The sequence below is a fragment of the Hyperoodon ampullatus genome, assembly GCF_949752795.1.
Source record: "Hyperoodon ampullatus genome assembly, chromosome: 7".
In the NCBI taxonomy this organism is placed as follows: Eukaryota; Metazoa; Chordata; class Mammalia; order Artiodactyla; family Ziphiidae; genus Hyperoodon; species Hyperoodon ampullatus.
In genome coordinates, this window is record NC_136920.1 from 79,255,870 (window position 1) to 79,277,585 (window position 21,716).

General features: G+C 40.1%; 1 protein-coding gene across 1 annotated transcript; it reads left to right on the forward strand.

The window, feature by feature from the left end:
* Nucleotides 1-8,954: 8,954 nt before the first annotated feature.
* Nucleotides 8,955-12,096, forward strand: LOC307055631 (UDP-N-acetylglucosamine--peptide N-acetylglucosaminyltransferase 110 kDa subunit-like; the record flags this gene model as incomplete). The annotated part of the gene is made up of 2 exons (XM_079707831.1): nucleotides 8,955-11,567; nucleotides 11,680-12,096. 2 exons carry the CDS (start codon nucleotides 8,955-8,957, stop codon nucleotides 12,094-12,096), a joined length of 3,030 nt encoding a protein of 1,009 aa, XP_079563957.1.
* Between the last annotated feature and the right edge of the window lie 9,620 nt (nucleotides 12,097-21,716).

The window sequence follows — 21,716 nt, forward strand, 5'->3', positions numbered from 1 at the left end:
CCATCCACTGTTAGTGTAGTGATGGTCTTAAAGTGGTGGAGTCTTAATGCAGTGATAGTCTTAAAGTAGCAGCAGACCATTCCTAGTATGGGACCCTCCATCCTGCTTCAGGAGGGAGCAGAAGAGACCGTACTGTCAGATTATTATGTGTATCTGTTCTAACCTGTCTGGGAGCTACCTGAAGGACTGACACAAGATGCTTATCTCTGTCTTAGCTAACTTGGAACACAGTCTGGAAAAGCAGCGGTCATTGCTCAAAAAAAGTGCAAGGTGAACTAACAAAGCACAGATGGCTGGGGCAGAAGACTGTGCATTGAAATACAATAGACCACAGAAGATGCAGGAGCCAAAGTTGGGGGAGGTTCTTTGGGAAATTAGAACCTACAAACAGTACACACGTGTCCAGAGAAATTAAGAAAGCCACATGCGTACTCAAGACAAGATGCATGTTCTCAAAACACCAGAGGAGTCTCTAAGCTTTGACCATGGGCTGAGCCCTGAACTCAATGCAGGTCAGCTAAATGTTGAAGGAGTGATCCAGCAATCTGCACAATGGGCAGAGGTGTGTGGTTTTGAGTGTGCATGTGGATGTGCTTGTGTATATTTGTTTTTGTTTGTTTTAGGTGCAGGAATTCAAGGAAATCTCTGTCAAAACATTAGCTAAACATGAACTAAAGGAACAGAGACTTCAGTGTGTACATACGATAAGGAAAACAGTCATTGCAAAAATAGTTTGGAAAGGTCCCTAAACAGACTACTACAGCCTTCAACAATCAAAAGCCCAGGAAACCCTGGGAAAGTGGGAGAATCTGATTTCCATAGATACCACATTATAATATTTGAAAGACAAATTTTCAACCAAAAAAATCACAAGGTATACAAAGACATGGAAAAGTATGGTCCATTTAAGAAAACAAATTAATTGATGAAACCATCCCTAAGGAAGCCCAGACATTTCTCGATTGCATATTCTTGCCTCCTTTGTCATAGATTCATTGACCATAAGTGCATGGGTTTCTTTCTGGGCTCTCTATTCTGTTCCAGTGATCGATGTTTTTGTGCCAGTACCATACTGTTTTGATTACTGTAGGTTTGTAGCACAGTCTGAAGCCAGGGAGCATGATTCCTCCAATTGTGTTCTTCTTTCTCAAGACTGTTTTAACTATTCAGGATCTTTTGTGTTTCCATACAAAGTTTAAAATTATTTGTTCTAGGTCTGTGGAAAATGCCCTTGATATGTTGATACAGACTGCATTGAATCCGTAGATTTCCTTGGGTATGATGGTCATTTTAACAATATTAATTCTTCCAATCCATGACCATGGTATATCTTTCCAGCTGTTTGTGTCATCTTTAATTTCTTGTATCAGTGTCGTATAGTTCCCTGGGTACAGGTCTTTTACCTCCTTAGGCAGATTTATTCTTATGTATTTTATTCTTTTTTACGTGATTGTAAATGGGATTGTTTCCTTAATTTCTCTTTCTGAGAGTTCACTGTTAGTGTATAGAAATACAATAGATTTCTATATATAAATTTTGTATCCTGCAAATTTACCAAGTTCATTTCTGAGCTCTAATAATTTTTGATGGTGTCTTTCAGATTTTCTATGTATCATGCCATCTGCAAACAGTGACAGTTTTACTTTTTCCTTTCCATTTTGGAGTCCTTTTATTTATTTACTTTTCTTGTCTGATTGCTGTGGCTAGGACTTCCAAAACTACCTTCAATAAAAGTGGTGAGAGTGGGCATCCTTGTCTTGTTCCTGATCTTAGGGGAAATGCTTTCAGCTTTTCACCATTGAGTATGTTAGCTATGAGCTTGTCATATATGGCCTTTATTATGTTGAGGTATGTTCCCTCTATGCCCACTTTCTGGAGAGTTTTTACCATGAATGGATATTGAATTTTTTTCAAAAGCTTTTTCTTCATCTATTGAGAAGATCATATGGTTTTTAGTGTTCAATTTGTTACTGTGATGATAAGAGACCTAAGACAGCTACAGAGGCTAAGTGACCTTTCCCTCCCTGAATGGGTAGGTATCCTTGTTCTGCCTTCTAATTGAGTTAGTATCTGAGTAAAGAACTGCCAGGTGTCATTTAGTTCACAATACCCTGCTGTGGCTATATAGAAATGAATTTGCCTAAATCATTTGGCTTTTCTAAATTATAGTAAATGAATATACTGAATGAATACTTCAACTTAAGGAAATGTTCTTAAAAATATATTAATGTAGGCACTTCAGCGGAGAATTGAAAACAAAACAAATAATTCAGGTAAAATTAAAGTACACTCAGTTGTATCCAGTTTCCTCTTGTAAATCTCTCCTTTTCATTTGAGTGGACAGTCACTGGAGAATATCTGTCTTGGGGCTAAGGAATCTAAGCCTTCTTGGCCACACTGTATTCTCTTATGTCATTTAATAAAGACACCAGTTGGGTTGCTGAAAAACTAGTGGGAAAAATCAATCCCTCACATCCAAAGGGCAGCTCTTGAAAATATGTGGATTGTTGTAGTCATTTTGCTCTTCTGGCCTCAGAAGTTCTAATCTTAACCTTAGCCCCTCATGCAGAGAGACTTTTTAAAACAATTCGCACATTACTCATTATGTGACTGTTGAATAAGAGAAACCCAGCTCTTTTCCTGTGCTGTCAACCAGTTATCTTCTTCAAAAAATTGTTTGGATTGTTAGACCTTAATCTTGCCTGGCAAGGGACTTATGGGAAGGTTCTTACTGTTTGAAAGTTTGGTGCCAGTATCTGCAAAGAAAGAAGAAAGTGAAGAAGGAAAGGTGTGTTTATCAAACATCCCAATAGTGAAGGTGTGTGAAAGCAACTTTTGAAAAAGTTAATCTGTCAGAGTTTAGCTGTTTTATTACATTTTACTTTATTCATTGAACATAAATAATTATCAGTGAATCCTTTCTAGATTTTCTAGTTTCCCAAAGTTCCCTGTATTCACATTCTAAGCTGAAAAATGGTATTTTAAGTCACTGCTCTCCACCTTATATTCTTTATAATCACTCCTCATGACCTCTTCCTTCAAAGAAACGTGATCCTGAGAAGTGTCCTTTGTTTGTCTTTGTGGAATAAGTGATGGGGATGCATCCTGGAGACCTGTGAGATGTTTAAATTGTGGCCTAATGAAACTAGGATGGAGAGTTCTGGAAAGATCTCAAAGATGGCTGGTAGAGTGTGGCCAGATGTGGGAGAAGAGACACATACAGAGAGGGGGAGAGGAAATTTTCAGAGGGAGAAAATTAAACAAATAATTCAATAAGTTTTGTTGTGTGGTGTGGGATGCAAGCCTTTCTCTCCCCCTTTCCTTCACAATCTCTTTGTTAAAGACTGTGTTTTTCATTAGTTTGACTAAGATAGGATTTGCCGTTTTGTTTGGATACTGAGAATGGACCCATGGAAACAGTTACATTTGGGTTATCTCTGACTATCTTTAATGAAGAACATAAATATTGGCCACACTATCTATGCACATGCTATCACCGTGCCTTTTTTGTTCTCTGTTCATATATCTAAGTCCTCTTCTTTGAGGTCAATCTCAAATCTCATCTGAAATGTACATTTATTGATAGATTCAACCCATAATGAACTGTCCCTTCTTTGTCCTCCTTAGGCTCTGATTATTTATAAAAACTCATTTTTGAACTTAGAAACTGTCCAATATGATATATTAGTTATTTCATTAGCATCTGTTATATCCTCAACACAGTTATAAGCTTTTGTGGGGCTGGGATCATACATTCTGTAATTTTTCTCAGTACTTACACTTACTTTGATAGAAAGCGCATTCATTCATCTAAACATCATTTATTGAGTGTTAATTAAATGTCTCAACTCAGTAAATATTGTTTGAATGAATGCATGCATGAATGAGGGAGTATGCAATAGGTAGCCTAATGTATGGCCCGATGTGAAAAAACCAAAAGCATAAACACAAAAGCAAGCCAAAAAGTGGCCCAGGACTTTCTGTAAAATATCCTACTTTTGTTGGATGAGGCCATGAAAATCAAGATGCTCCTGAAAGGTCTTAAGAGCTGACCAAGAATAGTAAACAATTGAAATTCTCTCAGGCTTATTCAACCCTATCACTGGACACATTTATACCTCTCAGGAATGTTATTAAAAGAAGAGATTAATAAAGCTTTTAGAGATGAGTTGATAAATCTCTAAATATTTAAATCTCCATTTCCTCCTAGGTTTCTCTATTTGGGGTTTCAAAAGATTTCAAGAAACCACAGGATAATTAAAACATTAGACATTCGCTTTCTTACCTTCATGTTTTTTGATGGTAAACACATTTTATTTTCTTCATGGTGCTGCCCAATTTCCACCAGTACAGTTCTTAAGTGAATTTTGCTCTGGATAGTGGGATATATAAGATGTAAATGAATTGTTTGTATATGTTTTAGAATTCTTCAAAAGGGCCTGGCCATGGAAATGCATTGAATATTACTTAAATAAGTAAAGTAACTTCCTCAGAATTATTATTCTATTCTGGTTAGGATACTCTCTGCTCTGGTTTGTTAAAATTTCCCTCTAGAGTGGTTTTAATTTTGTTTCTGGTAGGGTCCTAGGATTTATTGCCACACCCATCCTGCATCTGTTTTTCTTTGAATTACTCTCCTTGCAGTTTCTGATTCCTACAGGGCCTTACAGGTTAGTGACAACCTGGCCACCACAACTCTGGGAAGGACAGGCCTACTTTTCAGAGGTGTTGATGTTTTCTGTACCTGAAGGTTTTCAAGAGATATCAATCTTCCTCACCACCTCCCTTGGCCCTCTTAATGGACTAAGCAGTTCCTCATGAAATTTCTGTAGGATATCTGTACTAACTTCTCAATATTGTTCCATCCTGAGTCTAAATTCCTGGCCTCAAGGTAATGTTAGATTTCTAGCTCCAGCCCCTATTTACATAAGGCCTATACTAAGGAACGGAACCCATACACATCAGTCTGCTCTTATTTCTCTGGATTTAATTTCTCTGTTACTTTCTGAAACATGCAGGTGTTCCTTTCTTTCTTTTAATCTCAGCTATGTGCTTTTAACTTTTTCAAAATTGACCCAGAATTTACATGTGTCTCCAGTAAGAGTACATTAAATTGAGCTTAGTCTGCTCTTCTACTGGCATATTTGAGATCCAAATAATTTGCTACTTAACTGGATTCAGTTACCTGTATATTTCAGGCACCTAAAACTCACCATGTTCCAACTTTCCCCCTTTATTGTTAGCAATTTTCTTGGGAATCTGGATAACATTAGATGGAATAAAGTTAGTGAGTGGCCCAGGATTGCCTGAAATTTTGTTTGTCAGAGTGGCCAGGGAAAGTTAAGCAAAGAAGACAACCAAATGAAAAACAGAATCACATTATTATGGCTGAGACAAGATTCCATGCAGAGCTCTCTGTAGAACTGGGTTGGGTCATAACTTATGCCAGAGCTCTAGGTGGGGTTGACACCATCTCATGCCAAGCTCTCAGTTCTGGGCTGACGTCATCTCTGGTCCACTCTATGGAGTGGAAACTTTGGAGGAATGGCCAATGTGTTCTGCAGTGTAGGAAGAGGGAAATTGTGAACGTTACACTCTAAACTGTGGAGGAACTAACCACTTTAAATGTGCCTTGAACTATGGTGTTCAATTTGACCAGTCAGATCAATGACTTTCCCCTTGAATGAAATGCTGCTACCTATATGAACAGAAAAACAAAACTGGTATAAGGAATAGATAGCTAGTGGGAAGCAGCCGCATAGCCCAGGGATATCAGCTCTGTGCTTTGTGACCACCTAGAGGGATGAGATAGGGAGGGTGGAAGGGAGGGAGATGCAAGAGGGAAGTGATATGGGGACATATGTATATGTATAACTGATTTACTTTGTTATAAAGGAGAAACTAACACACCATTGTAAAGCAATTATACTCCAATAAAGATGTTTAAAAAAAAAACTAGTATAAGGAGATGGAGAGACTGGGAGTCTTATTTTCCCAGCAATTAACTTTTCCTCGACCATGACCTTCCCTTTGAGTCTCCTAGACCTTGGGGATGATCGCAACCCCTTGGGTTGGGTGATGGCAACCCCATCTTCACTAGAACCTCTATAGTTAACTTTGATTTTTCCCACTCCGTCTATCCATCCCATGTATGCAGTCAGACATTTGATCTTGGACTTTTACTGACAAAATATCCTTGAATATAACCATTTCTTTTCACTCCCACTGCTACTGCTTTTGTCACTGCCTTAACTAGGGCTTTATCTTTAAGTCCTTTATATAAATATATAAATAAAATATACAAATAAATAAAATATAATATTAATTCTGATGATTTTAAAGTCTTTTCTTGATAAAGACTTTTCCTGATAAAGATACACAATATCTTATGTAAATATTTTTGTATTATCTGTTCCTTTCTTAGAATTTTAGTCATATGATTCTATCTCTTGGTATGTCTAGAACTTTTTGATTGAATGCTGACTATTTTATTTGGCTTTTTAAATTTTTCTCAGTGGAAATGTTGTTTTGCTTCAAAATATTTTACTCTACCTGGAAGTAGCAAATCTTCAAATTACAATTTTTTAAATGCTTTCAAATATCAATACTATAGGTGTCACAAAATCTAGAAAAATGACATTTGAAAATTAACTACTGCCAGATGTGTCTCTATAAAACTTTTTCCCCACTCTTGTAGCTATATATTCTTTAACTGCCTCCTCATATGACAGTTTATGTGTTTTAGAAATAAACTTTTAAGAAATAATCTTTGTAGTTTATAGACATAGATTTCTTTTAACATGGTTGATTAGAGTTTGCTTTTAGTTATTAATAGTTTAGAAAAGTTTATTTCAGCGTCACGATTTATTATTGATAATGTCACATTAATTTTCATTGTTAACTTTGAGAAAACCTCTATGAATTACTTCCTCATAAATATTTACTATTATAAATGCATTACTGATTTCAGTACTGCTATAGGATTGTGCATTACAGGAATTCTGATAAAATACTCATTCACACCATTCCATTACACACATTATTGATGGGGTATATTCTTTTATTTATTTATTTATTTATTTATTTATTTTTGACTGTGTTGTGTCTTCATTGCTCTGCGCACGCTTTCTCTAGTTGCAGCGACTGGGGGATACTCTTTGTTGCGGTGTGCAGGCTTCTTATTGCGGTGGCTTCTCTTGTTGCAGAGCACGGGCTCTAGGCACGCAAGCTTCAGTAGTTGTGGCTTGCAGGCTCAGTAGTTGTGGCTCACGGGCTCTAGAGCGCAGGCTCCATCATTGTGGCACACGGTCTTAGTTGCTCCACGGCATGTGGGATCTTCCCGGACAAGGGCTTGAACCCGTGTTCCCTGCATTGGCAGGTGGCTTCCTAACCACTGGGCCATCGGGGAAGCCCCTGGAGTATATTGGTTTTTTTTTTTTTTTTTTTTTTTTTTGTGGTATCCTGGCCTCTCACTGTTGTGGCCTCTCCCCGTTGCAGGGCACAGGCTCCGGACATTCAGGATCAGTGGCCATGGCTCACGGGCCTAGCCGCTACATGGCATTTGGGATGTTCCCGGACTGGGGCACAAACCCGTGTCCCCTGCATCGGCAGGCAGACTCTCAACCACTGCACCACCAGGGAAGCCCTGGAGTATATTCTTGACAGAAGGAAATTTCCGTTTTGACTAAGCATTGAAGAAAACTGAATCTTTGACTTATCTTTCACATGCCTGATGATTGAAATAATTTTCCACAGAATAACTTCTGGTTTTATACTTTTCAGTTTTTTTCTTCTTCAAATGCACATGCTTTGAGAGCTGTGAAGTGCAAGACATGGCTATATTGTAAGGTGGTTTTTGTCCTTACGCTTCTGTGTCTTGTGCTAGTTAAGTCAGTAGAGTAATCAGTAAGAGTACTGGAAGTTATTCCTGTAATGGGATATTATATAGTCAATTACATATGGTGGTGTCTGAAAATCACATAATAGCCTCACTTAACACATCTCCTTAGCCAGATTTCAAAAAAGCCTGTGACCAATCCAATATGATCCAACATAGCGGACTATGATAGAAGGAAAATCGGCAGAGAAATAGACACTGGTCTTACCTGATGGAAGTTAAAATATCTCACTTTTGACAATTTTGCAAAAACCTATAATTACATGAACTAATTTCTAGGGTTCTTCGTAGGACCTAAAAAGGAACCCATAGAGTTGTGGAACAACAATAGAAGCTACTGTGATGAGAAGCCCCGGCACCACAACAAAGAGTAGCCCCCGCTCACCTCAACTAGAGAAAGCCTGCACGCAGCACTGAAGACCCAATGCAGCCACAATAAAAATAAATAAATAAAAATAAATAAATTTATCTTTTAAAAAGTAATACTCAGGTTTGAGTCATGAGATATTTGATGAGGAGAAATTAGCTAATGTTTTCAGAACTTTTAAAATACCAAACTCAGGCTCTAAGATTTTAGCATCATATACAACATCGGTTACTTATTAGTGGTTTGGGAAGGCCAATTTAAAATTTTCTCATCTTACTGTATTGAAATTCATGGCCCTAATGTTTTCCACGTTGACTATATGAATGATGAAGAAAAGTCAATCATGTATTTCATTTCCAACTGGACAGAAAACAATATTTTAAAAAGTGTTTGGACTACTGACTTTTGATTTCTTGTAAGGCAAAGGGATAGGTAATTTTTATTCCCTGATTAGGAGAAAAATGGTGGAAGAGGGCAGGGTTAAGAATTAAGATTTCAAGAGCATGAGAGGTAGATGGCCAACCAGAGTTCCTAAGGTTCGGTGCCTGTAACTGTTGCCGCCGCTTAAGCCTGCCAAAGCAGTGGTACGGCTGCTGCGCTCGTGTTTGCTACCTCTAGAAACGTTCTTGCCAGTAGTGTCGGCAGCGGGACTCAATTACCCCCTTTTTTCACTCTCTCCAGAAGCTCCAGATGGCGTCTTCCATGGGCAACGTGGCCGACAGCACAGAACCAACGAAACGTATGCTTTCCTTCCAAGGGTTAGCTGAGTTGGCACATCGAGAATATCAGGCAGGAGATTTTGAGACAGCTGAGAGACACTGCATGCAGCTCTGGAGACAAGAGCCAGGGAATACTGGTGTACTTTTATTACTTTCATCTCTACACTTCCAGTGTCAAAGGCTGGACAGATCTGCCCACTTTAGTACTCTGGCAATTAAACAGAACCCTCTTCTGGCAGAAGCCTATTCGAATTTGGGGAATGTGTACAAGGAAAGAGGGCAGTTGCAGGAAGCAACTGAGCATTACCGGCATGCACTGCGTCTCAAACCAGATTTCATCGATGGTTATATTAACCTGGCAGCCGCATTGATAGGAGCAGGTGACATGGAAGGGGCAGTACAAGCTTACGTCTGTGCTCTTCAGTACAATCCTTATTTGTACTGTGTTCGCAGTGACCTGGGGAACCTGCTCAAAGCCCTGGGTGGCTTAGAAGAAGCCAAGGCATGTTATTTGAAAGCAATTGAGACGCAACTGAACTTTGCAGTAGCTTGGAGTAATCTTGGCTGTGTTTTCAATGCGCAAGGGGAGATTTGGCTTGCGATTCATCACTTTGAAAAGGCTGTCACCCTTGACCCCAATTTTCTGGATGCTTATATCAATTTAGGAAATGTCTTCAATGAGGCACGGATTTTTGACAGAGCTGTGGCAGCTTACCTTCATGCCCTAAGCTTGAGTCCAAATCATGCAGTGGTACATGGCAACCTGGCTTGTGTATACTATGAGCAAGGCCTGATGGATCTGGCAATAGACACCTACAGGCGAGCTATTGAATTGCAACCACATTTCCCTGATGCTTACTGCAACCTAGGAAACGCTCTCAAAGAGAAGGGCAGTGTTGCTGAAGCAGAAGATTGTTTTCATACAGCTCTCTGGCTGTGTCCCACCCATGCAGACTCTCTGAATAACCTAGCCAATATCAAAGGAGAACAGGGAAACAGTGAAGAGGCAGTTCGCTTGTATCGTAAAGCATTAGAGCTCTGCCCAGACTTCGCTGATGCCCATTCGAATTTAGCAAGTGTATTGAAGCAGCAGGGAAAACTGCACGAAGCTCTGATGCATTATAAGGAGGCTATTCGAATCAGTCCTACCTTTGCTGATGCCTACTGCAATATGGGAAACACCCTACGGGAGATGCAGGATGTTCAGGGAGCCTTGCAGTGTTATACTCGTGCCGTTCAGATCAGCCCTGCATTTGCGGATGCCCACAGCAATCTGGCTTCCATTCACCACGATTCAGGGAATATTCCAGAAGCAATTGCTTCTTATCGCACTGTTCTGAAGCTTCAACCTGACTTTCCTGACGCTTATTGTAATTTGGCTCATTGCCTGCAGGTTGTCTGTGATTGGACAGACTATGATGAGCAAATGAAGAAGTTGGTCAGCATTGTGGCTGACCAGTTGGAGAAGAATAGGTTGCCTTCTGTGCAGCCTCATCATAGTATGCTCTATCCTCTTTCTCATGGCTTCAGGAAGGCTATTGCTGAGAGGCATGGGAACCTCTGCTTGGCTAATATAAGTGTCCTTCATAAACCACCGTATGAACATCCAAAAGACTTGAAGCTCAGTGATGGTCGACTGCGTGTAGGATACGTGAGTTCTGACTTTGGGAATCATCCTACTTCTCATCTTATGCAGTCTATTCCAGGCATGCACAATCCTGATAAATTTGAGATATTCTGTTATGCCCTGAGCCCACATGATGGCACAAACTTCCGAGCGAAGGTGATGGCAGAAGCCAATCATTTCATTGATCTTTCTCAGATTCCATGCAATGGGAAAGCAGCTGATCGCATCCATCAAGATGGTATACACATCCTTGTAAATCTGAATGGTTATACCAGGGGTGCTCGAAATGAACTCTTTGCTCTCAGGCCAGCTCCTATTCAGGCAATGTGGCTGGGGTACCCTGGGACTAGTGGCGCGCTTTGCATGGATTATATCATCACTGATCAGGAAACTTCACCTGCTGAAGTTGCTGAGCAGTATTCTGAGAAACTGGCTTATATGCCCCATACTTTCTTTATTGGTGATCATGCTAATATGTTCCCTCACCTGAAGAAAAAAGCCGTCATCGATTTTAAGTCCAATGGGCACATTTATGACAATCGGATTGTGCTGAATGGAATCGACCTCCAGGCATTTCTTGATAGTCTGTCAGATGTGCAAATAGTCAAGATGAAATGTCCTGATGGAGAAGACAATGCAGACAGCAGTAATACAACTCTTAATATGCCTGTCATTCCTATGAATACTGTTGCAGAAGCAGTTATTGAAATGATTAACAGAGGACAAATTCAGATTACAATTAATGGATTCAGCATTAGCAATGGGCTGGCAACTACCCTGATCAACAATAAGGCTGCCACTGGAGAGGAGGTTCCCCGTACCATTATTGTAACCACACGTTCTCAGTACGGGTTACCGGAAGATGCCATTGTGTACTGTAACTTTAATCAGTTATACAAACTTGACCCATCTACTTTGCAGATGTGGGCAAATATTCTGAAGCGTGTTCCCAAGAGTGTACTGTGGCTGTTGCGTTTTCCAGCAGCAGGAGAAGCTAATATTCAACAGTACGCACAAAATATGGGCCTTCCCCCGAACCATATCATTTTTTCCCCTGTTGCTCCTAAAGAGGAACATGTTCGGAGAGGCCAGCTGGCTGATGTCTGCTTGGACACTCCGCTCTGTAATGGACACACCACAGGGATGGACGTCCTTTGGGCAGGGACCCCCCATGGTGACTATGCCAGGAGAGACTCTTGCTTCCCGAGTTGCAGCTTCCCAGCTCACTTGTTTAGGCTGTCTCGAGCTGATTGCTAAAAATAGACAAGAATATGAAGAGATAGCTGTGAAACTGGGAACTGATGTAGAATACCTGAAGAAAATTCGTGGCAAAGTCTGGAAGCAGAGAACATCTAGCCCTCTGTTCAACACCAAACAATACACGATGGAACTAGAGCGGCTCTATCTACAGATGTGGGAGCATTATGCAGCTGGCAACAAACCTGATCACATGATTAAGCCTGTTGAAGTCACTGAGTCGGCCTAAATAATGACTGTGTGCCCAGGAGAATTACCCCTGTAGCTGAGCCTCAACCTTCTGGGGGAAAGGGAACTACTTTTTCAATATCATGTTGCAGATGGGTGACACACAATGATAAGAAATAGCACAGCCAGACTTGCTTCCTGCATGATCATGACAGGGAGAGACACAAGAGATGGGAAACTGCTGTTCCACAAGGAGATTCTATCGAATTTTGCCGCAGCCAGGTGTCTGGAAGGTCTGGAAGGTAAGTCTGGAAGGTCTGATCTCCCTTGGTCTTCCAGGGGATGGATGGTTAGTGTGGAAGGAAGATAGAGATTGCCCAGCCGTTTTGTGATTATCATGGATGGATTGAGTCTTCTGAATTAATTATTTTCTTTCTATTTTGGGTATTGGAGCTTTTAAAAATGTTTGGTTTCAGGTATTTTTATTCATGTGAAGTGTATATGATTCTCTTGAGATCAGGTGTTAAGCTGAAATATTCCTTGTTTTAGCTTCTGAACTCTATAGATAAATGGGGACTTTGCTGGTGTAGTCTTTTTCTAGGTTTTATAAACCGCTTGAGCCTGTATCAGTCATTCTAGTGTGTGACATAACGTTTGGAACTCTCAGTGCTTTGTTGGTTTGTAGATGATGGCTTCAATTCTTTTTCTGGTTCGTTTCCTTCTTCCCTTCCCCCCACTTTAAAAATTCTCCTGTAACTTGGCTAACAAAAAACCAAGTCTGATTCAAAACCTCCCAGAGTGTTTCTCTTAAACACATCATCTGGTGCCAAATGAAGATTCTTAGGAGTGCTTATTAATTATGAAGGGCACAGTTGTGGTACTGTCACTGATGATAATAATAATGGATTTTTGGCCTAGAGTTTTGTCCTATTTCACCAGTGTTTTACTGTTGACTGCCCCTCTATGCTGCTTCCAAAAGTGATAGTGTGTGATAAGATGTTTACTTTCATTTCTAAAGTTTGTTTTGTTTTAGGTGAGTCCTGTTCTTCCTTTTTCTTTCAGCAGAAATGAAATTCCAGGTAAGTATAAGTATTCAAATATTTGATCAGTAATTCACAGTTATCTCCAGTACATGAAATAACTTTCATGAAAAAGCATGTTATAGGTAAAAAGCTCTGAAGGACCAGCTATGTATATGATAATTATGTTTCAGGCCTTCTAGGGTATTATATATAATAACTTGTCTTCTGGTCGTGGTCTTGAAGTCTTTATGGATTCAGCCTCAGTAGTAGCGAACTGCACTGCTACTTGGTTTGGAGTACAAATTAGACTTTAACCCTCCTGGAGGTTGAGTTTTTGGTATTGAAAACCATAGGAATGAAATTATTGTATTTCAACAAAGGATCGAGGGCTTGAGGCTTAAACAAGCCAACATATGTGTGGGAAGCAGTCAGCCTTGAGAGCACCTTCGGACATGCCAGGCATGCCGCTGCTGCTCGAAGGGACTGTCCCTACTTGTTCCCCTCCTTGTTCCATGCCATGGGAGATAAATCACCAGGGCCCAGAAATCAGAAAGAAAGTAAAATGAGACAAGCAAAGCTGTCTCCCCCCTGCACATGCAGGTTATTTTGGATGATTCTGGGTTTATGGGTTTTCTCCCAGGGAAGTTAACCTTGAGCCGAGTCATTAGATAATGTAAACCACCGTCTGGCAACCTTCCCTTTTCTAGTCTATATAATCTGCACCTGTAGCATAATAAAACTTACCTTGCAACCATCAGTTGTCTTGGTCCTTCTGACCCCATTCGTCGGTGCTACTTCAGTTCCTTACCCCGTCCTTTCTGACCCTGGGCGGTGAAATCCTCTTTCTGAGGCTGGTCCATGGCAAGTGGCGCCCGAACAGGGACCTGAAGCGTGAAGGCAATTAAAAGGAAAAGAAAGTGCAGGTAAGAGAACCCTTATGCAAAATATGTGTGGCCACGAGTAAAAGTGAAACTAATAGAGGCATAAGGCAACAGTCAGAAGTAAAAGAAGATGGGGCAAAAGGGCTCAAAGGAGCGTGAATTATTTGCTCAGGTTTTACTTTTGATGCTTATAGCTCGGGGTAATAAAGTTTCTACCTCACAGTTGACTGAATTTTTGCAGCATATCCATGATGTATCTCCCTGGTTTCCTGATGGCGGCTCTGTGACATAGAAATCTGGCAGAAAGTTGGAGAAGGTTTAAAAAATTATTATGAGTCTCGAGGGCCTACTCATACTGCTGTTGTTACATTTAGTTTGTGGAATCTGATAAAAATATGTTTAGGTTCTTCTCATGATAGTGTTGATTTGAATGTAAAGTCAGAAAAACATAAGCCTCTGACAGAAGACAAGACTGTATTATCAGCTACTGTGTCACCACTTCCTAAACCGAAAGAGCTAATTAATTTAAATATTTCAGATGAAGAGGAACATTTTGACTTAACCGATGAGGCTTTTAAACATAAAAGAGAGAGAAAAAAAAAACATAAAAGAGAGAATCATCCTGAGGATGATTTTCTAATGGCTATGATAGATAAGTCAGTGAAAAAGCTGCACATTAGTAAGGACTGTCTTCCTCAAAAATCTACATCTGTAAAAATGCTCAGTCTCTTGCAACGTGCTGTATAAGCAGCAATAAAACGAAGAGAAGATCCTATTTTCTGTTGTCCTGTCATAGAAAGACCTGATCCTAATCATCCTCAACAGGCTATTAGGGAGCATCAGGCTCTTCCTTTTAAAGTTTTGAAAGATTTAAAATCTGCTTGTGCTCAATATGGGCCCACTGCTCCTTTTACTACTGCTATGGTTGACACTATTGCAGGAGAAGCTCTTTCCCCCGCTGATTGGAAGTCTATTGCACGAGCTTGTTTAAATGGTGGAGATTATTTAATATGGAAGTTTGATTTTTATGAACGGGCTGCTGAACAAGCAGAAAAGAATGCTACCCATGATATTCCAGTGGATTATCATATGCTGATTGGGGAAGGACCATATTTTCTTTACAAGATCAATTAAATTATACCTTTGTTGCTTATCCTCAAATAAATCATTTGGCCTTACGAGCCTGGAGGAAATTACCTTCTACACACAAAACTGAGGATCTTTCAAAAATGAGACAGGGACCTGATGAACCATATGCTGATTTTGTAGATAGATTGTTACAGGCGGTGGGGAGACTCATTGTGGATGGACTCACTGGTACAATTGTAGTTAAGCAACTTGCTTTTGAGAACGCTAATAATGCATGTCAGGCTGTGATTCGACCTTGGAGAAAACGGGGAACACTGGAGGATTATATTCGCCTTTGTGCAGACATTGGGCCTGCTTATATACAGGGTGCTGCTATGGCTGCAGCATTAACTAAAGTGGGGTTTAAAAACAATCAAAAGGGAACAAAGACTAGTTTTCAATGCAGAAAGGCAGGTCATTTTGCTGGAGAATGTGGATCTTTTCATTGTAACCCTGCTCCTTCCTTCCCTACTCAAAAACCTCCAGATGGTCAGAAAATCCCTGGTTTATGCCCTAAATGCAATAGGGGAAAACGTTGGGCACGAGATTGTCGCTCAGTGGGCCACAGGGATGGGACACCACTGTCGGGAAACTCCTCCCGGGGCCTTCCCCGGCCCCAACAAATAATAGGGGCAACGTCTGTGTATCCTCCTCAAACTATCAATCAGACATTAACCAAAAACAAAAACATGCAATATCTTCGCTCTCCAGAGCAACAGCAGGAAGCACAGGACTGGACCTCAGTACCTCCGTCCGATATGTATTAACTCCTGCAATGGGTCCTCAGGCCCTCTCTATGGGCATCTATGGACCTTTACCCAAGGGTTTGATTGGACTATTATTGGGAAGAATTAGTGTCACCATGAAAGGTTTAACTATTATGCCAGGACTCATAGACTCTGACTACGAATGAGAAATAAAAATCATGGCACAAACTATTAAAAATATAATAACGATTTCTCCTGGTGATAAAATTGCACAATTGCTACTTTTGCCCTTTGTACCTCATGGACAAATTTTACAACATCAAAAGAGAGAAACAGGGCTTCCCTGGTGGTGCAGTGGTTGAGAGTCCGCCTGCCGATGCAGGGGACACGGGTTCATGCCCTGGTCTAGGAAGATCCCACATGCCGTGGAGCGGCTGGGCCCGTGAGCCATGGCTGCTGAGCCTGTGCATCCGGAGCCTGTGCTCCACAATGGGGGAGGCCACGACAGTGAGAGGCCCGCGTACCACAAAAAAAAAAAAAAAAAAGAGAGAGAGAAACAAAGGATTTTGGATCATCTAGTGCTGCCTACTGGATTCAGAAGATAGGGAAAGAACGTCAGAAATGAAATGAACCATTAATGGAAAGGTTTTTTCAGGTTTGTTAGACACTGGAGCTGATGTCTCTGTTATGACGCAGATGCACTGGCCTAAACATTGGCCCGTTAGTCCTATTATTACAGAACTTCAAGGAATAGGAGAGAGTTCTTCTCCTATACAAAGTAGTCAGTTATTATTATGGCAAGCTATTGAGGGCCATTCAGGATACTTCCAGCCTTATGTTTTGCCTGGGCTGCCTTTAAACCTCTTGGGCCAAGATATATTAAAAGAAATGGGGGGCTTCCCTGGTGGCGCAGTGGTTGAGAGTCCGCCTGCCGATGCAGGGGACACGGGTTCGTGCCCCGATCCAGGAAGATCCCACATGCCACAGAGCGGCTGGGCCCGTGAGCCATGGCCGCTGAGCCTGCGCGTCCGGAGCCTGTGCTCCGCAACAGGAGAGGCCACAACAGTGAGAGGCCCACGTACTGAAAAAAAAAAAAAAAAGAAATGGGAGTATTACTTTATACTCCAAATTCTCAAGTGTCTAATATGGTGTTGGATTAAGGATTTCTTCCCACAAAAGGGCTGGGAACAAATCAAAAAGGAACTGTCTATCCTATTGATGTGAAAATAAAAAGTGATAGACAAGGTTTGGGTTTTTCTTAGGGGCCTCCACTCACTGCTGATCCAATTACTTGGCTGAGTGATGATCCTGTATGGGTGGACCAATGGCCCCTCACAAAGGAGAAATTAGAAGCTGCAGAACAATTAGTACTGGAACAATTAGGGCATTTAGAAATTTCCAATAGTCCTTGGAATACTCCTATTTTTATTATCAAGAAAAAGTCTGGAAAATAGAGGTTATTACAGGGTCTAAGAGCTGTTAATCAAACTATGCTAATAATGGGAGCTCTTCAACTAGGCCTACCCTCTCCAACAGCCATACCACACAATTATCATCTTTTAGTTATAGATTTAAAGATTGTTTTTTCACTATTCCTTTGTTTCCTGAAGATAGAAAACATTTTGCTTTTAGCTTGCCTTCCTTAAATTTTAAGGAACCCATGAGGAGATTTCAATGGAAAGTATTGCCTCAGGGCATGGCAAATAGTCCTACATTATGCCAAATATATGTGGCTCAGGCCTTAACTCCTGTGAGCAAAAGGTTTCCAGCGTTATATCTCATACATTATATGGATGATATACTTTTAGCCACTGATAATATTTCTTGATTAGAGACTGCTTCTCAATTTTTACAACAATCCTTACAATCATTTGGCTTGGTCATTGCCTCAGAAAAAATTCAAAGCCAATCTCCATTTTTCTATTTGGGAAAATATATTGATAACTCTACCATTAGGCCTCAAAAACTGCAAATTCGAGTTGATAATTTAAAAACATTAAATGATTTTCAAAAATTACTTGGAGATATTAATTGGCTAAGGCCTTCCTTAGAACTTACTACTGCTCAGTTAGAGACTTTGATATTCTTAAAGGTGACTCAGATCCTTCTACTTCACGATCTATGACTCCAGAGGATTTCAAGCTTTACAAATAGTTAATAGAGCTATCAGCTCTGCACAATTAACTCGAATACATACCCACCTGCCAATGTCTTTAGTTGTTTGTCCAACACCTCATGTGCCTACTGCCATCTTATGGCAAACTGTTGGAATTATTGAATGGATTCATATGAAAACTACATCCTCTAAAGTTATTAACCCTTATTATGAACTTATTATTAAGTTAATAATGCAAGGTAGAACTAGATGCTTACAACTTATAGGTATAGAACCTTCTCAAATTATTATCCCTTATTCAGTTAGTCAACAAAATTGGCTTTTTCAACATAGTAATGAATGGGGTCTTGTTCTTGCAGGATTTTCAGGTACCTTGGAATGCCATTAGCCTGCTGATAAATTGATCCAATTCAGCAAACTTAAGTCTTATATCTTTCCTTCTATAATTAGGCAACAGCCTATTCCTCATGTACGTTTGGTTTTTACAGACGGTTCTTCTTCAGGAGTGGCTACTGTAATCATTGACGACGGAACAAAACTCATTAAACAAACTTCCTTGACTTCAGCTCACTGTGTTGAACTGTATGCTGTCATTATGGCTTTTAAACATTTGCCTTCTATATCTTTTAATTTGTTTTCTGATAGTAAATATCTTATTAGCTTATTATTTCTTCTGGAGACTGCAACCAGAGGATATACTAATGACCCTGAATTATCATCGTCTTTGCGTTTGCTTCAACAGCTTATTCGTTCCCACGATGGTCCTGTTGCAGCTCTGCATATCCGTGCTCATTCTAACTTGTCTGGTCCATTGTCTAAAATGAATGCGACTGCAGATGTTTTAACTCGATGTAAACGTGATCTTTATCCTGTGCATTTTCCTCCCAAAAATAAAGTTAAAGTTACTCTTCCTCCTCAATCTCTTTTCCCTAAAGCAGGACATATCCCAATTTACCGTCCTCCTCCTTTCCGTTCGTCATGCTGTCAAGAATGGCTAAGGTATTGCATTCATTATCTTCATACTGTTGATACTCATGGTCCATGTCCTGGACACCCTCATATTATGGTAAGTTATGATCAAACTGCTTCACAAGCAGCACAACAATCGCATGCTTTACACCATCAGTCGGCGGCTACATTACGCAAACAATTTTCCCTTCCTCGTGAAGCTGCCCGACAAATTGTTAAGCAGTGCCCACAGTGCTTACCTCACCTTCCTGTTCCACATTCTGGTGTTAATCCTCGTGGATTATTACCTAGTCATTTATGGCAAATGGATGTTACTCATATCCCGTCTTTTGGGAAATTACAGTTTGTTCATGTCACTATTGATACTTATTCTGGTTTCCTCTGTGCTACAGCACAGACCCGAGAAGCTACTAAACATGTTATCACTCGTTTATTACACTGTTTTGCTTTCACGAACCTTCCCAAAATTATTAAAAGAGATAATGGGCCCACTCACGCTAGTGTTGCTTTTGCAACATTTTGTAATTCATTACAAATTACCAATATTACAGGCATTCCATATAACCCTCAAGGACAAGGTATTATCCAACGTGCAAATAGATCTTTAAAGCTAAGTATTGAAAAAAATAAAAACGGGGGAATTATATAGAACAACACTACATAACCTTATAAATCATGCTCTGTTTATTTTAAATTTTCTCACTGTTGACAGGGGAAAGGTTGGTGGCTGAGCCAAGATTGGCCTTTCAATCTCTGGAGGTCCTCGGGAAAGATCCGCTAACCAGCACTTGGCGTGGTCCTGATCCTGTGTTGATTTGGGGACGTGGTCACGTGTGTATATTTCCCAGATCAGCTCCTGGACCTCTCTGGCTTCCTGAGCGCTTGCTTAGTCAAGCAAATAGATGGCTCGCCACAGCTCACAACTAGTTCAGAAGATGAAGAAGTTCTGCATCTCTCCCGAAAATTTTGACAGTGTTGATTGAGAAAAAGAAGAAGAAGAGGAGACCACTTGCCAGGACGACTCAAAGGAGTGATGTTCCAACTTGGGGACAAATTAAACAATTGGTTTCACGAGCTCAAGAGTTAGTGAAACAACAGAATAATCCTGTTACACCTGTGACTTTATTTTTGGCTATGTTGGCAACCATTTCATGTGTTCCCTCTGTTAATGCAGCAACTTACTGGGCCTATGTACCTGATCCTCCACTATTAAAACCCATATCTTGGTCTGAAGCAGAGTTTCCTGTATTTTACAATGATACTGTTTATGGGCCTCTTATTGGAATATAAAACAAATCAATATGTCTGTAAATTATACTAACTGGTTTAGTACCTATCCTGTCCGTCTTAGCCCATTGAATCTGGAAACTGGATGTGTAAAGGCTATTAGTGATGAGCATACAGATGTTTATGAGGGAACGGATCAATCAATTAGTTTGTCAGGCTCTCCAGGCATCCTTCGTTTTACAGGAACCAACATTACTCTTACATGCCCGGCTACCAGCCGACGAGAGGATCTTAAGGATACCATCATTTGCTATAAAAATGGGCAACCTATTAATATTAGAGGTCGAATCTCATACGCCTCACCACTTAGGGATTCCGCTATTACTATAGCCAAGGTTACAGGTGAATATTCAGGAAATTATTTGTGTATGAAGCGTTTACTTGGAGGACAAGGGATACTTATGGCTGGACATATGGTTACTATTCTTAAGAGAAAGTCAAAAAATCAATTTCCTCCTTTTATGACCATTAACTTTCCTGGATCCAATCTTGAATGTCGCAATGCATCTTGGAATAATAACCAAATATGGTGTAGTATAGATTATACCAAGGGGTAAATTCTTATCTCTTCTATTCCCGTCATAGATAGGTTTATCGCATTTCAAAAGAACTGGGATATATGGAAACTAGCTCTAACTTATTCCAACACACCTGTTATAACTTGTGTTGCTCCTCCATATACACTTTTGATTGGTTCTATTAACATTGGTAATTCTTCCAAAGGAGGATATAATATTAGCTGTGTTCATTGTATTTTTACAGTTGTATGTTCCCTTCTGCAGGAACACAATCTGTGCTTATACTAAAGCAACCCATATATGTTATGGTGCCTGTACATCTGAGAGAACCTTGGTATGAAGATACTGGAGTACAGGCATGGGTGGAACTCTCTAAAGCCTTGCAGAGAAGGAGACGCTTTATTGGGTGGCTAATAGTAAGTTGACTTGCCTTGGCTGCTCTGTCTGCTACCGCGGCTACTGCCCGTCTTTCTCTTTCACAGAGTATTAATCATGCTCACTTTGCTAATCAATTATCTCAAAATACCAGTCTTGCTTTATCTTTACAAAGTCACATAGATTTACAGATGAATAACAAGTTAGATGAATTTAAAAACACAATTTTGGGGATTGGAGATCAGATGGCAGCATTAAAATTGAGGATGCGTTTAGCTTGTCATGAAAAGTATACATGGATTTGTGTTACTCCTTACAAGTACAATGACTGTATTTGGGAATGGGAAAAAGTAAAAATGCATCTGCTGAGTGTTTGGTCAGATAATAATATTAGTCTTGATCTTAACAAATTAAATGCTGAAATTCAGGATATGCAAAATGCACATCTTGATGATATTTCACAAGAAGATGTAATTAAAACTTTACTGGACCATTTAAAGTGGTTAAAAACTCAGTCGTGGATTACTGGAGGGTTGTCAGGATTTATTACCCTGGCCATAATTTGCCTATTATTGATAATAATCTTCTCATGTCTGTTTCGTATCCTCATGCAACAATATACTACTCTCGGCACTACGCTTCATGGAATTATTTTGCAGCAAAAATTAAAAAATAAAA